This window comes from Rattus norvegicus, chromosome 6 (genome assembly GCF_036323735.1).
Source record: "Rattus norvegicus strain BN/NHsdMcwi chromosome 6, GRCr8, whole genome shotgun sequence".
NCBI lineage: Eukaryota > Metazoa > Chordata > Mammalia > Rodentia > Muridae > Rattus > Rattus norvegicus.
This window is the reverse complement of record NC_086024.1, coordinates 101,201,347-101,219,271: the sequence shown is the minus strand read 5'-3', so window position 1 is coordinate 101,219,271 and position 17,925 is coordinate 101,201,347. Positions and strand designations below refer to the sequence as shown.

At 41.8% G+C, this 17,925-nt stretch overlaps 1 protein-coding gene and 1 non-coding gene across 3 annotated transcripts; both read right to left on the bottom strand.

The window, feature by feature from the left end:
* Window positions 1–907: 907 nt before the first annotated feature.
* Churc1 (churchill domain containing 1) lies at window positions 908–15,494 on the bottom strand. 2 transcript variants are annotated; one of them, NM_001106741.2, is given in 4 exon segments: window positions 913–1,077; window positions 6,902–6,972; window positions 9,227–9,362; window positions 15,343–15,431. In NM_001106741.2, coding segments are annotated over 4 exon segments (339 nt in total). In that variant the 5' UTR covers window positions 15,382–15,431; the 3' UTR covers window positions 913–984.
* LOC120093305 (U6 spliceosomal RNA) lies at window positions 11,866–11,968 on the bottom strand. Its single transcript, XR_005486411.1, has one exon. It is a non-coding gene; the product is annotated as a U6 spliceosomal RNA (small nuclear RNA).
* Window positions 15,495–17,925: the final 2,431 nt, after the last annotated feature.

Here is a 17,925-nt window from a genome sequence, read left to right as displayed (position 1 = left end):
CCCACTGCATCATATCAAGGATGCCTGACGTCACCTGATGGAGTCAGTGCCTGTTAGGCTTCTCTTCCCTGAAGTCACCCTCGCCCCCTCTTTCCTTGCTACTCTTTGGAAGGAAGTCACTTGGTACACAGCCCACACTGACAAAGTAGGACCATCAGAAATCCCTTCCTACCCCTGCTCCTGCTTTTTTCTCTTCCTTATTTATCCACCCACCCAATCACTGCTATCAGCATGGACCTATGGAAATTCAGTGCACACTCTGGGCTGTAGCAGCAACTTGCTCATTTTCAAATTATTAAAGCTATGTTCACTGGGAGCTCCTGTCTGACCATCCCTTAATCCAGTGGCTCTCAACCCATGGGTTGCGATCCCTTTGGGACTGAACAGCCCTTTCACAGGGGTCACATATCAGATCTCCTACATATCAGATATTTATAATTCATAACTAGCAAAATTACAGCTAGAAGTAGCAATGAAAATATTTTTATAGTTGGGGGCCACCCAACTATACAGTTGGAGGAACTGTATTAAAGGGTCACAGCATTAGGAAGGTTGAGAACCACTGCCTTAATCACTGTGGTTTTTGTTCATATATTCCCCCCCCCCTTTTTTTTTGGTGGCACAAAATGCTCTAAGTTCACAATGCAGAATTTCTGCCCCATTCCATCATTTACTTTTGCAAGGAGTCCTGGGTTCCTTTGTCAGGAAACCTTGATCTGAGTGCAGAAGTGCTTTGGTTCTAGTTGTGTTCTAGCCAAATAACCACTGGCAAAGGCGTCTCACTCTAGCTGCACTGATGTGTACAGGGGACTTTAGCAGAGCAACTCAACTCTAGTAAACAACAGTACCCAAATTACATTTTCATCCAAATAGGAAAGTTAAATAGAAAAGAAAACATACAAACAACTTTCATTATTAGCCAAACCTTTAGGCCTGCTATATTTTAAAGCAACCCAATATAGTTACAACAGAATTGCAGGAGGCTTAGAATAACAGAGCCATTTGTCGGGGGTCATCAGGGAGAATACTGATAGTATCTTCGGCTTTGCCACACAACAGACACAGCATGGTATATTCCTAGAACAAGACAAAGTGCAAAATTACCTCAAGGGACAGAGAGAAAGACGCTTTATAAACCACTGCTCCATAAAGCTTCTCTAGAATTATCACTGATAATCTTCTCGCATATTAGATTAACTCTTCAAAACCTATTAGTAATGCTTTAGGTGTATTCTGTATATTCCTGGAGCCTTCTGTTTATGTAAACTCTCATCACGTATGTAAGAATGGCTTAAGTATACTGAAGTATATGGCTATTTCTTGGCTTAAGAAAGCATACACATTTAGCTTAGTGCTTTTTTAAAACTAATGAAGATATCTGGGCTGGCATGTAGCTCAATTGGTAAAGTACCTGCCTAGCATGCACAAAACCTGATATCAATCTCCAGCAGGGTACAGCTGGGCATGATGGTACACAACTACATCCCAGCACTCAGGAGGAGGATCAGGAGTTCAAAACTGCCCTGGACTCCAGGAGATCTTGTATCAAAAAATAAATAAGTAAATAAATAAATACAAATAAAACAAAACACAATAAACAAAAACCACAGCACCACCACTAACAAAACAAACAAACAAACAAACAGAACAAAACAGACCAGGAGGCCAGTGAGATGGCTCATTGAGTAAAGCAAGCTTGGTAACCTGAGCTTGATCCTAGGAACCTACATAGTGGGAGAATCTACTTCCGAACATGTGCATTGTATTTTCTCTCTCTCTCTCTCTCTCTCTCTCTCTCTCTCTCTCTCTCTCCCTCTCTCTATCTGTCTCTCTCTCTCTCTCTCTCTCTCTCTGTCTCTCTCTCTCTCTCTCTCTGTTTCACACACACACACACACACACACACACACACACACACACTAAGATAAATAACAGAGCAGTTTGGATGGGTATTTCTAAGGACAAATTCTTGTTCTTAGAACCTTTCCTTTCAGGATATTTATGCAACAGGAGGGGAAAAAAGAAACAGAATTCTCAAACCGAAAAGCTATTTTTATCAGCTCTAGGAAATAAAAAAAAAGTGCATTAAATTAACTAGCATGCGTACCTCATACTTAAAACAGTTAATTGCCTAAGACTTCATCTATTTAAGTACCTACAAAGTTTCATAGATCTGGTATGTAACAAGTATCTAGACTGCTGACAGAAGGGGATTTATTTTAAGCACAATTCCTTAGGGCAAAGTCCTGTTCTGACAGTTGTCATAGACGTATTCCCTTTAAACATTTTTATTTTGTTTACAAAAACAAGCATCTCCGTCAATTCTTCTAGTGTCTCCACACGATGTTGCTATCGCTAGCTGCCTGGAAATGGATCAAGTCAATTAGTTTCTTGGGTCTGGACAGTCACTAGAGGAGGATGCTGATCTCAACAGAGACAAGGGCATAAAGACTCTCAAGAACGGAAGTTCCTTTCTATTTCAGCTGGCAAGTCCAATCCAGACAGGCAGCAGCCAGCAGCCAGCCTGCTTCTTAAAGACTGTTCTTGAATTAATCAATCGGCCAGCTGATTGATTTTTCAGTGCTAGAGGTTAAATTCTAAACTTTATGCACACTAGGCAGGCAGTCTTCCACGGAGCTACCCCCCTGCACTCATTATTTAAAGTCTCCTCTGTACGCCTAGTAGAAATACATACAGGCTAAAGATTACAGGATAAATACCACACATGAGCATAAAATACAACACTAATCTTCCTCTACAAGGGTTTACCATTGTCAAATACTTCTACTGCTTGAACCCACTAGACATCACTATTGGGAAGGCAATCTCTTATTGGAAACAAAGATCAAAGTAACCAAGTGTGATGGAGAACATTTCCAATCACACACTAGGTTGAGGCAGGAGGATCATAAGGCTGAGGGTCAGCCTGGGCTACACAGCAAGACCCTGTGTCAACAGGAAAACACACACACACACACACAGAGAGGAAGGGAGGGAGGGGGACGACTGTATGGAAGCTACACACGTGGTTGAGTTCTCAGTGAGGATACAGCTCAGCTGGTAGTGTGCTTGCCTTGCAAGCATGAAGACTAGGGTTTAATTCCCACTGTGGCTCAAAACAAAACAAAATTTAAACAGCAACTAAATAAAAACGTTTGTGCAATTAAAAAAGAGGGAACTGAACTTTCAACTAACCTAACCTCTCTCAAGTTTCTAGTCAATGCTTCCAAGCTTTGCGATGTTATGCACAGTGGTTAATCATGAACAAAGGAAAAAATGCACCATGATCTTTACCAAACTGACACACATCACATGTAGAAAAAAACTGATATAATGTATGATATAACCTGGTAAGATTATTAAATTAGAGACTGGTTATACTCGTACCCTTTGATTTATAGGGAGCCTCAAATGCAAATTTCATTGTAAGTCAATGATTTGGAATTCAAAAGCAGTTTCCCACGGGAGTAATGTTATATATGTGGCAGTCAAATTCCCAGGAAAATGCCCAAGTCTTTTACATTTGCACTGTACAAAAGCTGTGGACTCTAACTACATATTACAGTGTTTCCATAGGAAAGTATGCCTAGATTCTCAGCTGAGATGCCAGGGACTTGGCTCCCTGTGCTGTCAGGGCTGTGGTGAGATCAGGACCTCTTACCAAGCTGTCCAAGTGGGGAGAGTCACGGGCCCCAGGCATTCATAGGAGACTCAAAGTACTAAGGGTTAGAGATCTGGAGGAAGGGTGGATCGGCAGAATCTGCCCACTGTGGGGTCAGATCTTCTGCTTACTCAGAGGCCCTTGCTCTTTACCCTACTTCTCTCGATCCCGTCCTCTTTCCTGGCCTGTGAGGAACAGAAGACAATCTCCCATCCCAACACCCTGAGGCCACACACCGTCCACTGAAAGGCTTCTGTGGAAGAGTTCAAAGATCACAGTCATGGGGGATATATTTTTGTTGTACTCTGTACTTCTCTCTCTATCATGCCTCCCCCCTGTGTTCTTGTCATTAAAACAGAAAAGAAAAAAAGCAAAGAAGCAGTTAGAAATTATTTTAAAAGACAGGGGAAAAACAGTCAAGCAGGATGGACTTCAAGAGTAGAAATGCTTAAGATCTGGTTAAACCCAGATCTGGAAAGATACTGAGCCAGTTAGGAGGGCAAAAGCCCAGGATTCAGACAGACCACAGAAAGCCTATGAGAGGGTAGATTTACTCAAAGGAAAATGACGGAGTTCAGAGAAACAGGGAAATAAGAAAAGTTGGCTAAGGAAATTTTCAAAACCAAGCCTTGTGGTGCAAGCCCACGCTCTCAGCACTTGGGGATGAGGCAGGAGGATTCCCAGTGCTGCGCAATGAGTCACTCTCAAAATAGGAAAAACAAAAATATTCAGGTAGAAAAGAAAAAGACAGGGCTGGAGAGATGGCTCAGCGGTTAAGAGCACCGACTGCTTTTCCAGAGGTCCTGAGTTCAAATCCCAGCAACCACATGGTGGCTCACAACCATCTGTAATGGGATCCGACGCCCTCTTCTGGTGTGTCTAAAGACAGCTACAGTGTACTCATATACAAAATAAATAAATAAATCTAAAAAAAAAAAAAAAGAAAAGAAAAAGACAAAAAGTTGCTTTCAGAATGGGTCACAGAAGTAGCTGAGTAATGTAAGTTTAAATTATTTTTTAACAAAATAAGAACTAAGTATATTTAATATAATTTTAAAACATTTTTAAAAAATAACGTATTTTGTGTGTGTGCTATGGATGGGAGTATGTAAGGGCAGTGCCTGTAGAAAGGCCAAAAGAGGGCACTGGATAATATAAAATATAAACATAAATTTAATATAAAATTTCAATCTGGAAAAGATGCTGGAGACAGTACTATGTAATCATGCAGGAAATGAGGTCAAGCAGCTTTCGAAGAGGAACTATAACCGTCCTGTGGAGGGAAGGAGGGCAGAGGCTGCTGTTGAAACACTTCTCATGTGGGTGTGTCTGGAAGAGCTGAGGCAAGGGAGAGAGAAGCTGGGCCAGCTACAGCCATGGGCTAAGGATCATTAGCAAGGATCTGTAGCAAGGATGGCATCAAAGGCCAACAAGGAAGTAGAAAAGAATACTTTCAAAAACCATCTACTGGCCGAGTACAGGATGTGGGTTGAGCAGCGGCAGGTGTTGGAAATAAGACTGCAGGCAGAGTGCAGCCTAAGAGCGTCTGTCTTCAGGAGGAGTGGTGATTGCCTAGACACCATGACTACAGCATCTTCCTTTTTCCTTTCCTTGTGTCTACACAGAGTAATTTTGGGGGCTGTTGGAAGGTGGCTGCACTCAGTCAAGGACAATGACAGACTTTGGTCTCATGGAAAAGCTTTACAACAGCTCTCTCAGGACATAAACAGGCAATCTCAATATCCATTCAGGGGTTCTCATGTGCTCTCATGGAAGAGAGCTGCAGGCGCTCATTTCCTCTCATAAAGACAGCTGGGGGGTGGGGGAATTAAGCCATGAAATGGTCATTCTTCTTTGGCTGCCTCTATTCCCTGAACCATGGTTTTGCTTTAAGGTACACATAGTGCATAAATATTTTAAGGCATAAAATCTAGACATTAAAGAGTTATGGTCAAGATGTATAGATTGACTAAAACATTTGACACTGACTATGTTCCTTTTTATCCACTGAAGCTATGAGTGAGGGACTAGAGCTGGCTCAGCAGTTATGGGCACTTGCTTCCCTACTACTCTTGTAGGAGACCTAGGTTCAGTATCCAGCACCCATAGGCCAGCCAGCTCATGACACATGTGGCTCCAAATCTCCTGTAGATCCAGGGGTTCTAATGTCCTTTTCTGGCCTTCATGGGTACTGGACACAAATGTGGTAGATAATATACATGCAGGCAAAATAGTCATACATATAATAAAATAAGTAAAACTTAGGGGCTGGAGAGATGGCTCAGTGGTTAAGAGCACTGGCTGTTCTTCCAGAGGTCCTGGGTCCAATTCCCAGCAACCACATGGTGGCTCACAACCATCTGTAATGGGATCTGATGCCCTCTTCTGGTGTGTCTGAAGACAGCTACAGTGTACTCATAACATAAAAGAATAAATAAAATTTTAAAAAATATTTTAAAAAGGAAATTTAGCTTAACAAATTAGAAAAAAGAAAAACCCAAAACTTATTATACTTAAAACCAAAGAGTTGCTCAAATCAGCACACCAACAGGAGCAAACAAAGACAGCCTCCTTGTCAGACTCATACCCACCAAGAGGATTGGACAACACATGGAATTCACTACGGGCCTGCCTCTGGCTCCCCAGCGCTGGGATTAAAGGTGTGTGCTGCTACTGCTCTTACCACCCAGCAGCCAACGCTTGAAGTAAGCCACTGCAGAAAAGGTACCTCAGTAGTAATCCCATAAAAACCTGAAATGGCAGACTAGAGAGATGGCTCAGCAGTGAAGAACATTTGCTGCTTTTGCAAAAGACCCAGGTTCAGTTCCTACCACCCACAAGGTGACTCACAGCCATCTAGGATCTAGGTCCTTCTTCTGTTTTCTGGGGGCACCTCTCTCTCTCTCTCACACACACACACACACACACACACACACACATACACACACACACACACACACACACACACACACACACACACACACACACAAACAAATCCTTTTCCTTTGGGAACCCAATACTGGGTTATTAAATAAAACAACAGGGCTGGAATGTCATTTTGATTTGTGACTCCTGTGACGAAGCACAGATCCACCCACCTTTAAAGCTTCCCAGCATGCATGGGTAAAGACAGGGTGGGCTGAAGTAATAACTGTTAGCACTTCACTACAAAAATTATATGTAGATGCTCAGAATACTTTTAGTCTTTGTCCCTCTTTAACAATACCCATATACACATTTACCTGAAATTCATCCATGATGCTGAATGTATACTCATGTCTGGCTATGACATGATGACAATTCTTACACAAATCTGCCAAGACAAAGACACATAATGAAGTCTAGAAAAGTTTATTAAAACAATGAAATTTCTATTTTCAGCACATAGTACTTAAAAGAAATTTTAACTCTGTCACATTTAACAGAGCAGGAAACTCATTAAAATACTGACCTCAAGAAATCCAGATTCTATCAAACTTTACATAATTAGGATCTGAACTAAAGTGCTCACTGTGCACTTGTTAATTCCTATCGAAAGCTCCCTACAGAAAGTAGCAAGCAGATACTTAGGTGCTGTTTACTTCTTTACTTTTGCAGTACTAAGGACCAATCCTAGAGCAGGCACTCTACCACTGACCTACATGCCCAACCCTCTTGTCATTTCTAAGTCAAGGTCTCACTAAGTTGTCCAGGTTGGCTTTGAACTCACTCTGCAGCCCAAGCAGGCCTTGACCTTTCAGTCTCCTGAGTAGCTGCTATCAAGCTGGCACGATTGAGTAAAGGTGCTTGTCACCAAGTTGCTAGGATAAAAGGTCTGTGCCACCAAGTCCAGTACTGTGTGTTTTTAGAAGTGTGGGCCCATCTAGCTATGCAGAAGCTGTTATTCTCAGGAATGACAGTAAATCTGCAGTTATAACCAGGGATAAAGAAAACCAACTGTGGGCATAAAGTGAATATGAGGTAACAAAATATCTACTAAAAATAAAAACAATGTAACAATAATTAATAAACTGTGCCAGATACTCTTTAGATATGTTTAGAGCTATTCTTGCAACCTCAAATTCAATGAGACATAACATTATTACCTCTTTATCAGGAAAAAAGGCACACTATGGTTAAGTAAGCAGATGACTACAGAGATAGGAGGTTTGGAGCCAGAATTTTTAACCCAAGAATGTGACTCTTATTCACTATTCCCTGCTAGCTCAAAAAAAAAAAAAAATCTTACAGAGGACACAGGCTTAAAAAGGGAGACAGAGACACCTTCTGGAGTATTTTTAACTGTCTGAGCCTATTCTAAGAGCTTGATGTTTTTCAGACTTGTCCTTAAAAATATTATCAGCATCCTTGTTCCTTATTCATATTCAGAACATACCAAGAACCAGAAGAAAACCAAAGAGGAGATGTGAGCAGTTTAAATATTTGTCACAATGTCTGTGTGCTAACATGTACATATAACATGTATATATGGGGCTGGAGAGAAGGCACGGTGGTTAAGAGGACTGGCTGCTCTTCTAAAGGTCCTGAGTTCAATTCCCAACAACCACATGGTGGCTCACAACCATCTGTAATGAGATCTGATGCTGTCTTCTGGTGTGTCTGAAGACAGCTACAATGTACTCATATACTTAAAATAAATAATAAAAATTTTAAAATGTACATATGACATGTACACGTTAGTACATATAACATGCACATATGACATGCACACGTAACATGCACATACACTTCCTTCACATGAAGAACTTTCTCTGCGTGTGTTTTGCTAGGGTTGAGGATAGGAAGGTCCAGTAATAAAAGCAAGAGAAGGAAGCATCAGATGGACAGTGGGACAAGAGGCCAAAGCAGGTAAAAAACAGAAACAAAGCGGGAAATACCAAAGCACACCAGGGTCATTGGTACCAGGGAAAATGGTGCTATACTGTGACACTCTTCCCCGCTCTTCTAACTTTCCCCTAACTCTTCAGCCCCACTTGCCTTTGGACCTCTGATCCTCCTCCTTCTGCCACCTGAGTGCTGGCACAGCAGGGGTGAAATACCTCACCAGGCTGGTCCCGACCTTTACATCTACTGAAGGACCCCTTCCATTAAAAACCCATGGATCCAAGTTTAAAAAAAATCCCTGGCTAGGAGTAGTGGGTAGGCCTTTAATTCTAGCACTTGGGAAGCTAAGGCAGGACAGTCATGAGTTCTAGGAAGCTTGGGCTATAGCATGAGTTCTGGACTAGCCTGATCTACAAAATGAGATCTTACTTCAAAAAACAACAACAACAACAACAACTACAACAACAAATAAACCAAGAAGTCATCTCATTTACAGTGATATAAAGTCTGTACAACTAGCTGGGCATGGTGGCACACATGCATAATCTCAGCGCTGAAGAGGCAGAAGCAGGAAGATCATCACACCTACAGGTTGTTATTCACAGCGGGAGGTCCTATCCTATCTTCCTCTCAGTAACTTACACCCAACACTGAGCGTGCTCTCAGAACACCCGTACAACACGACCACTTCTGAAAGCTGATGTCTGCAAACAGATCTGCATTTCAAGACGAACTCTACTTACGGTCATAGGTAACTATTTCTTCTCCATCTTCCTCTTTCAGGGATCTGTTTGTGATCAGCATAAAGTCCCGCTTACTGCACACGGCGCAGCCTGCAAAGTTCAGTAAGAACGAGCCATTCTCCAGACAGGTGTTCCCCTAGAGCATGAGAACAGGGATCCTCTTATACTTAGAAACCTTCGGTGAGGGCTGGAGAGATGGCTCAGCGGTTAAGAGCACCCAACTGCTCTTCCAGAGGTCATGAGTTCAATTCCCAGCAACCACATGGTGGCTCACAACCATCTGTAAGGAAATCTGATGCCCTCTTCTGGTGTATCTGAGGACAGCTACAGTGTACTTATATATAATAAATAAATAAATCTTAAAAAAATTAAAAAAAAAAAAAAAAAAAAAGAAACCTTCGGTGAAACTGACCAAACGACTCAAAGTCTCTATAGGCCAAAGACACAGCCAGAACACACCTGCTCAAAGTACTTTTTTTTTTTTTAAAAAAAAAGAATTATCTGAGTGCACTGTAGCTGTCTTCAGACAAACCAGAAGAGGGCTTCGGATCCATTCAGATGGTCATGAGCTACCATGTGGTTGCAGGGAATTGAACTCAGGACTTCTGGAAGAGCGGCCAGTATACTTAATCACTGAACCATCTCTCCAGCCTCCTCAAAGCTCACAGTACTTTTTTAAGTAGCTAGCTTTCCTACAGTATTAATACTTATAAGGATACTTGATGAACATGTTAAGTCCATGAATTTCTAAGGACTACAAGTGTGTTTGGCAAAGAAGAGTAGGGCTGGAGATGTGGCTCAGTGGTAAAGCATTTGCTCAGCATCCATGAGGCCTTAGCTGCAATCCCTGTATCACAGCAAACAAATGTAAGAGAACTAAGTCCAAATACTTAGAAACAACAAAACAACATTCAATACAAAAAGTAAATCAGAAAATTTTAAAAGTATTTTTAAATATAGGCCAAAAACCTAGAATTAAATCAATCAAAATAGAAACAAATGAGTCACAACTAAAAGTAAGTGTACACACTGTTGAAAGGACTACTTCTCATGCCTTTGCTAATACCACAAAATAAACCAGCAAATCTGTCTATAAACGTCAGCCTTTAAGAGTGTGTGTGACTGAGGCAGAGACGGGTAATGGCTTTGACTGACCAGACTAACACAGAAGTGGCCAAGGAACCAAGGCTTTTTATTTGGCATGGAGAAACTAAACAGATTCCTGGCTAAAGACTCTATTAACATAAAAGCTATTTTACAAATTGTCCAATCCAACTGCAAGCAACACTGAATACTTTTATTTATAGATATATAAAATGGGAGTGCGGCAGTGCGCATGTGCCAGTGGTCATGTGTAGAGATAAGAGGACAATTCTGTGGAGTCCTCCCACTTTATGTTAGTTCTGAGGACTGAACTCAGGTCATCAGACTTGCAAGCTCTTTCATCCACTGAGCCATCTCTCCTGACCAATTGAGAGATTTTAATAGTTAATGTGATATAAAAATCATTTCTCCAAAGTGCCTATGTACCTGATGCCATCCATACTACAGGGATGGTGAGCCAAATGTGATTTTTATACACATAGTTCAGGAAGAGCCACCTTAAACACCATAGTGAAATCCTCCTAGTTCGGGCACCATAATCTCTCCGTTCTGAGGGTGTCTTACCACTGTGTGTTAAAGAAGAGAATAGTTCTAGAGCAGGAACTAAGACATGACTATATAGAGCCATCTCTCCAGCCCGATTTTATTCTTTCTAATCTTCCATGTTCCAGAATTTTATGCAAATGGTTAGACTATTCTTTTGTTTCTGGCTTCTTTTTCTCAACACACTGTCTATGTTAGTACTGCTTTCTATTGCCAAGTAGTGTTCTGTGTAGTTAGCTGTTGGTGGCACTGACTTGATTTCAGTTTGGGGCTATAATGAATAACGCAATTATAAAGATTCATTGGGCTGGAGAGATGGCTCAGCGGTTAAGAGCACCGACTGCTCTTCCAGAGGTCCTGAGTTCAATTCCCAGCAACAACAAGGTGGCTCACCGCCATCTGTAATGGGATCTGATGCCCTCTTCTGGTGTGTCTGAAGACAGCAACAGTGTACTTACATACATGGAATAAATAAAATAAATCTTTGGGGCTGGGGATTTAGCTCAGTGGTAGAGCACTTACCTAGGAAGTGCAAGGCCCTGGGTTCGGTCCCCAGCTCCGAAAAAAAGAACCAAAAAAAAAAAAAAGATTCATATACAAGTCTTGTGTGGACCCAATTTCTGGGTCACATAGGCTGTTTTTTAAGTGGTATATTGAACTTTGTAATAAGTTAACCAAATACTTCTAAGTTCTCCATTATTTTTATGTGAACATGCGTGGTCTGTCTGTGGGTTTGTACAAGTAGATGCAGGTGCCCAGGGAGGCCAGAGATCTTGGATACCCCTGGAGTTGGATTACAGGTATCGATGAGCTGCCTGATATATGGCTGCTGGGAATTAAACTCCGGCCCTCTGCAAAAGCAGTAAATGCTCTTTTCCACTGAGCAATCTCTCTAGCTCCCCTCCCCCAGGCACACACCCGGGGTTCTCCTTTTCACACTCCTGTCAGCAATGTTATCCCCAGTCACTCCACATCTTCCCATCCCTATTTTTTACAAATATGGAAGCCACACGGATTTGCGTGTCATCCTTGCACAGGGGCCACGTTAATCTCCTCTCTATCGTTCTAATGTTAGTACATGTGCTGCTGAAGCGAGTCCCCAACCACAGTTATTGAACACATTTTTTTCACTTTTCTAGTGATATAAGTGGAAATCTTACCAAAGTTTTAATTTGCCTTCTCCCAATGATTAGTAGTCTCCCTGGAGTCTATACATATGTTTATTGGCCCTACTCTTTGTTTTCGACAGGGTCTCACTGTGTAGCCCTGGATGGCCTGTTAAGGACACTTAGAAAATGTGATTTACAGAAAACTCAGCTAAAGACTTGTAAAGGGATAAATAAAAGAAGAAATGGCTAAAAACCATGAAAATTAGTCAGTAAAGATTATTAGTTTGATAGTATAGTATAAAATCTTACAAATTTGAGGGCCAGGCATGGTGATGCACGCCTTTAATTCCAGCACTCAAGAGGCAGACAGGCAGATCTTTGTGTCTGAGGCCAGCCTGGTCTACAGAGTGAATTACAGGACAGTCATGACTACACAGAGAAACCCTGTCTTCAAAAACCAAAACCAACCAACAAAACAAATCAACAAAAAACTTACAAGTTTCAGAAAACCTGAAACTACAGGGAATACAACATAAAACATTATTATTATTTCTGATCATACATGTCAATGTAGCTATAAGGTTTATGTATGCTACTATGTATTTTCTGTCAGGGAAGGTTTACAATTAAAAACAGGGCTGATGAGGCCAGTGGTTTAGCTTGACTGGGGAGCATTTACATGAAGCCCTGGGTTCAATAGGCAGTGCCACAGAAATGGAGTGTGGCCATCTTGCCAGCCCTGCACATTTCCCTTTTATTCTGTACTATCATGTACTCTAAATAAAGTTCTCTTGCTACTTCTGGGGTCAGGAGGAGAAAGAATGAACCGGCTGCTCTCTCTTTTAAAGGTGAAAAAAAAAGTGTCTGTGTCCTTGTTATGCAATGAGTGCAGTCCCTGTGTAGGCCAGGCCAGAGGAGAGGACTGGATCTCCTGAGCCAGGGCTGAGGCTGCTGTGAGCACTGATGTGAGTGGTGGGAATGGAATTTGGTTCTCTGATGCAGCATTAAATGCTCTTGACTCCTGAGCCATCTCTCTAGCCCCTAACAACTCTGTTTACCACAAACTTTTCCTCATGGTTTCCCGTGTGAAATGGTTATCATTAAGACCCATAAAACCCCTTTCTAGTTTAAAAAAAAAAAGCATGAACTAAAACACAATATAGAAAAATAATAAAAGCAGAGACATACAGAATAATTATAAGCAAACAGAACCACCAGTTAAGTAAAACACAAACCACCCACTTCTTACATTCCAGAAGCTTCTCCCCCACTTGTTGTTGTTGAAAGATTATAGTTATTTTATGTTTATCAATGCCTGCCTGGTACTAATGGAGACCAGAGGAGTTGGATCCCCCGGAACTGGAGTTATAGACAGTTGTTGGCTGCCCTGTGGGGGCTGGGAACTGAATCTAGGTCCTTTGCAATAGCACCAGTCACTGAGCAATCTCTCTGGCCCCTTATATGACCACCCTTGATCACACTCTGTATAGCAACCATCAATACAATGACTTTAGAGTAACTTCTTGCTTCCCAGCCTGGTTTTACCAACTGCAAAAGTCTTACTGTATTTAGTTTGCTTGATTTAAAGTTGCACCTCATGTGCTCTTTCACCAATACTGTCAGACTAAAGTCAAATGGCTGTATCTGATTCTAGTGCTTGCATTGCTCTAACTCTGGGTTCCTTACCTCTGCACTACTGACACTGGGATACAGAGCCCTTCGTTTTGATGGTTGTCCTGTTTATTATAGCATAAAACCTCGTCTCTCCCCATCAGATGTAAAGTAGCTCTTTCATTGTGACAATCAAGTGTCTTTGGATACTGCCAAATCCCCTGGGAGGCAAAACCACTTCCCCTTGAGATGCTCTATGCTAATTCACATTCATGGCCCTACTCTTACGATATTCCCTTCTACGAATACGAGTTTTGCTCTAGCTGCAAATAATGTTACAAACATTCTCATACACATTGCCAGGAGATGTGCACGTGCATTCTTTTAGAATAAACATTTCTGTGCCATTCCAGTGGCCATTTAAATTTGATAATGAATGCTAATTATTTTATAAATCAAAGTGGTTGTACTATAATGAAAATTCATGTAACAACCATCTCAAAAGACTTGCATATCACTCACAAGAGAAGTTTTGTTTTTGTGGTGTGTGTGTGTGTGTGTGTGTGTGTGTGTGTGTGTGTGTGTGTGTTCGAGCCCTGGCTGTCCTCGAACTAGCTCTATAGACCAGGCTGGCATTGAACTTGGAGATCTGCCTGCCTCTGTCTCCCAAGTCCTGGGATTAGAGGCATGCTGCACCCTCTGTACCCTATCACTCATGAAATATTAAAAGAACTATGAAGATGTTTTACCTCCCAACCAACACGAGGATCCTTCATCTTGCTATTTTCCTTCATTTTCTTCCCCCTCTAAATCATCCAAAACATACCTTATTTGGATGGAAAATACTGCATCCCCATTCCTGATCAGTCTTCCTTTTCACATCGATTAAATAGCACTCTGTCAATCATACTTCCCAAACTGCAAGTTCATAAGCAGCCCCGAGCCTTGGTAGTCACTCCTGCACAGACTAGCAAAGCAATCTGTCTACACACATCAATATGCAAAAGAACGGTAAGAATCGAGCCTCAAAACCTCCTAAGCTTGAGAGGAACAAAGACTTAAAATAAGGGCTGGGGGTATAGTTCCGTTGGTTAGAGTGCTTGCCAGGCAGGTACACACCGTGGGTTCAATCCTCAATATCAAGAAGGGAAGGACAAAGAGAAGGGGAAAGGAAAAGAACTGGACAAGACGGAAAGGGGAATCACAATCTAGTCTTTGCTCTTATACTTGGGCAAGCGATAGTTCCTCTCTGCATACCAGTTCTACCATCTTCAAATATGGTTAGAACAAGAGGCTGGGGGTGTGATGCCAGCGTTCAAGAGATAATGCGGAAGGAGGATCATAAGTCAAAGAAAATCCTCCTCAGCTACATAGTGAGTTTGAAGCCAGCCTGGGCTACACAAGGCCTGTCTCCAAAAAGAGAATTCTAAAATGACCTCAGACGTTCATCCAGCGACAGAATTAAGTATAAGAATTTTATCAAGAGAGCTAGAGGACGAAGCCGGGATTGCAGAAAGGCCAGAAGGAGCTGCTGTCAACTTGGGTGGGTAGGTAGTCTTGAGGGTTCCCCGTTGTCCCCAGCAACCCAAGAGAACCGGAAGGGCCGCTGACGTCAGTCACCAAGGAGGGGACCTGAGGCCCGTGAGCTTGGTCACTGAGGTGACAGGACTGCAGAGTGGGCTCTGGCAGGTCTAGGAATATCGGTCGAACACCGAACCTGCGGGAGGCTCTTCGTGCCCACTTGCTCACCCGATTGGGGTACTTCTTCTCCACACAGTCCCCACACATCGTCACGCAGTTTATGGAGAACGTCCCCAGCGACACCCGGAAGACGAAACCTCGCGAGAACTGGGATTTTGATTGCCGCAAGCGTTCTAAGGACTCCTTAGTTGGCTAGCAGTCTCCGCCCATAGTAACGGTTGTTAGGCGGGATGCACCGCGGTCTCCGGGCAACGAGGGTGCGCCAGAGACTGGACTCAAAAATGTTTAGATATTGAAAGGATCTGAGGACTCAAAGATGTGTCGAAAAGCGACTTTGAGCCAGAGTGAACTTCTAGTAGGCGCCTTCTTGCTTCCATTTACTCCAGATTCAAAGAATCTGAATGATAGTTTAAATACCATTTTGTGCTATAATAACAGAGAAGAGATCAGACTTAAGAGTGAGCAGGTGTTTGGGAAGAGAAGCTTAAAGTGCTGTCGAGAATCTACTAAACCATTTAAATTAGATTCTTATCATTCTCTGTGCACAAAAATCAATTCAAAGTAGATCAAAACCTTTTATCTAAAACAGGAAACACTGAAACTTCCAGAAGGAAACCTAGGGGATAGTTGTCAAGACATTGGGTTGGAGGATGCTGGAGAGATAGTTCAGACGTTAGGAGCACTGAATGCTCTTCCAGAGGACCCAATTTCACCCCCTAGAACTCACATGGCAGCTCACAACTGTAACATCTGACACCCTCACACAGACATGCATGCAGGCAAAACACCAATAAAATAAAAGCAATTTAAAAAAAAAAGACATTGGGTTGGACAGAACTTTTTGAATAGTACACTAATTAATACTAACAGAAATGGACCCTCAGAATCAACAGACTAGACTTCATGAAAAAGTTTCTATTTAGCAAAGGACACAATTAGCAGAGCAAACAGTTCACAGAATGGGAAGACATCTTTACCAGTCATATTTTAGACAAGGGACTAAAATTCAGAATTTTCAAGAATTGCAGAAACTAAATACCAAGGAAATAAAACTGCCTGTCAATAAATGGGCAAGTGAACTGAATAGATGCTTTTCAAAATAAGAAACACACAAGGCTAATAACCATTTTTAAATGTGTTCAGTATCCTCAGTCATCAGGGAAATGCAAATTAAAATTATTTTGAGATACCATCTCACCCTTGTTGGAATGGCATTATCAATAAATCTGACAACAAATGCTGGAGAGGATGTGGAGAAAAAGAAACTATCACTGTTGATGGGAATGCAAATTAAGGCCACTGTGGAAGTCAGTTGAGAGATCTCTCAAAAAATTAAAACCAGAACTACCATACGACCCTGTTATTTCACTCCTAAGCATTTACTCAGAATACATAGGGATATTTACACTCCTGTGTTTATTCCTGATTTATTCACTCTAGCAAAGAATTAAGATCAACCTAGGTGTTCATTAACAGATGAAAGGAAATGAGAAATTTCTACATATAAAAAATGAACCGGGGCTGGAGAGATGGTTCAGAGGTTAAGAGCACTGACTGCTCTTCCAGAGGTCCTGAGTTCAATTCCCAGCAACCACATGGTGGCTCACATCCATCTGTTATGGGATCTGATGCCCTCTTCTGGTCTGTCTGAAGGCAGTGACAGTGTACTCACATACAATAAATAAATAAATAAATAAATAAATAAATAAATAAATCTATCTATCTTAAAAAAATGAACCGGGCAATGGTGCACATGACTTTACTCCCAACACTCAGGAGGCAGAGGCAGGCCAATCTCTGTGCATTTAAAGTCTGCCTGGTCTATAGAGTGAGTTCCAGGACAACCAGAGTTACACAGAAACATCCCATTTCAAAAAACAAAACAAACAAACAAAAAATGGCATACTGTTCCATTCTAAAGAAAAACTGAGGGCTGGAGAGATGGCTCAGTGGTTAAGAGCACTGAGTGCTTCCAGAGGTCCTGAGTTCAAATCCTAGCAACCACATGGTGGCTCACAACCATCTGTAATGAGATCTGATGCACTCTTCTGGTGTGTCTGAAGACAGCGAGAGTGTACTTATATATAATAAATAAACAAATCAAAAAAAAGAAAAGAAAAACTGAAATCACAAAATTTGTAGGAAAATGAATGGACTTATAATTTTTTTTTTTTTGGTTCTTTTGTTTCGGAGCTGGGGACCGAACCCAGGGCCTTGGGCTTCCTAGGTAAGCGCTCTACCACTGAGCTAAATCCCCAGCCCCGTGGACTTATAATTTTAAGCAAGGTAATAGAACCTCAGGAAGGAAAAAGAAGAAAATATCATACATTCCATCATATGCAGAATGTAGTCACTAGTGTGTGTGTGTGTGTGTGTGTGTGTGTGTGTGTGTGTGTGTATAGTATTACATAGAGAAAAGAGAACAGAAAGTGTAGCAGTTAATTCGTTAAACTGCTTTGGCTCCTGGCAAGTCTCATGCTGCACCCACCCAAGAGCTCTGGATTTGCAAATGAAAGACACACACACACACACACACACATACACACACCAGCTGATTTTTATATGCTTTGACCAGCTCAATGGTTGGGTGCTTCCAAACCTCCCCATGGCTAGCACACATTTCCCTCAGGT